Below are 1294 nucleotides of genomic sequence, written 5' to 3'. Positions count from 1 at the left end.
GAAGGAAAGAGACCACGTCGCCTAATCCTCTGAGCAACCCCGGGAGAAGCAGCTCCGTCACCCCTCCCCTTGTGCACAAGAGGCTGGAGGCTTACACTCCACGTCCCCAAGGCTCCACAGCTGGCACGTGCTGGGCTGTGATCCCAACCCGGGGTGTCTGGGACTCCAGACAGCCCTTCGCTCCGGGCCTGCTGTGCCCTCCCGCGTGGCCTCGCTGGGATGGCCTCTGGGAGAAGTCTGGCAGAGGCCACGGAAGTCGTCGAGCACCGAAGCGCCCTGCACGGTGCGGACGATCAGAGGCAATGGCAGCTGAGGTCACGGCCTGCGCGCATCGAGGGGGACCCTCCAGAGCAACGGGCACCCGGTGCGCAGCTCGGACAGGTGCACGCGCTGAGGCCGAAGATGGGAGGAAGATGGCTGAGGTGCCCCGGAGCCGCCCCAGCGGTAGCCAGAGCGCCTGCAAAGGCCTGGTTGGAAAAGCAGAAGCGGGGAGCGCGGGCGTCCTCGTCTGTTCGGCCCCGCGGGAGCGGGCCTCGCGCTCTCAGGCCGGCGGCCCACTCCACTCTGTTCTCGCAGGTTCGGACGACAACTGGGACGCCGAGCAGCCGCTGGCGCAGGAGCGCACGCTCCGGCTCATCCTGGCCGGCAGGACCGGAGCGGGCAAGAGCGCCACGGGCAACAGCATCCTGGGCCACAGGCGCTTCCCGTCCCGGCTCGCGACCACCCCGGTGACCAGGCGCTGCGACGTGGGGAGCCGCCGCTGGGCCGGCTGGCGCGTGGAGGTCACCGACACCCCCGACCTCTTCAGCGCCCAAGGGCGGCACGCAGACCCGGACTGCGCCGAGCGGGCCCGCTGCTACGTGCTGTCGGCGCCCGGGCCGCACGCGCTGCTGCTCGTGACGCAGCTGGGCCGCTTCACCACCCAGGACGAGGAGGCCGTGCGCGGCGTCCGCGATCTCTTTGGGGCCGGCGTCCTGGCGCGCGCCGTGGTCGTCTTCACGCGCCGGGAGGACCTGGAGGGGGCGTCGCTGCACGACTACGTGCGCGCCACCGACAACCGCGCGCTGCGGGCCCTGGTGGCCGAGTGCGGCGGCCGCGTGTGCGCCCTGGACAACCGCGCGGAGGGCGCCGAGCGCGAGGCGCAGGTGGACGAGCTGCTGGCGCTGGTGGAGCGGCTGGCGCGGGAGCACGACGGCGCGCCCTTCACCAACGACGTGTACGGCCTGGCGCGGGCGCGGCGCGAGGTGCGCCCCGAGGACAGGCTCCGCCTGGTGGCCGAGTGGCTGGCGACCCG

The 1294-nt window shown here is 72.6% G+C and overlaps 1 protein-coding gene across 1 annotated transcript; it reads left to right on the top strand.

Annotated features, from left to right (window-relative positions):
• Positions 1-6: 6 nt before the first annotated feature.
• GIMAP1 (GTPase, IMAP family member 1) lies at positions 7-1289 on the top strand (the record flags this gene model as incomplete). Its single annotated transcript, XM_077749059.1, has 1 exon — positions 7-1289. A coding segment is annotated over exon 1 (987 nt), but the record flags the coding sequence as incomplete, so codon positions are not given.
• Between the last annotated feature and the right edge of the window lie 5 nt (positions 1290-1294).

The sequence above is a fragment of the Crocuta crocuta genome, unplaced genomic scaffold (assembly GCF_008692635.1).
Source record: "Crocuta crocuta isolate KB4526 unplaced genomic scaffold, BGI_CrCroc_1.0 C28611596, whole genome shotgun sequence".
NCBI lineage: Eukaryota > Metazoa > Chordata > Mammalia > Carnivora > Hyaenidae > Crocuta > Crocuta crocuta.
The sequence above is the reverse complement of the archived record's forward strand: the minus strand, read 5'-3'. Positions and strand labels throughout refer to the sequence as shown.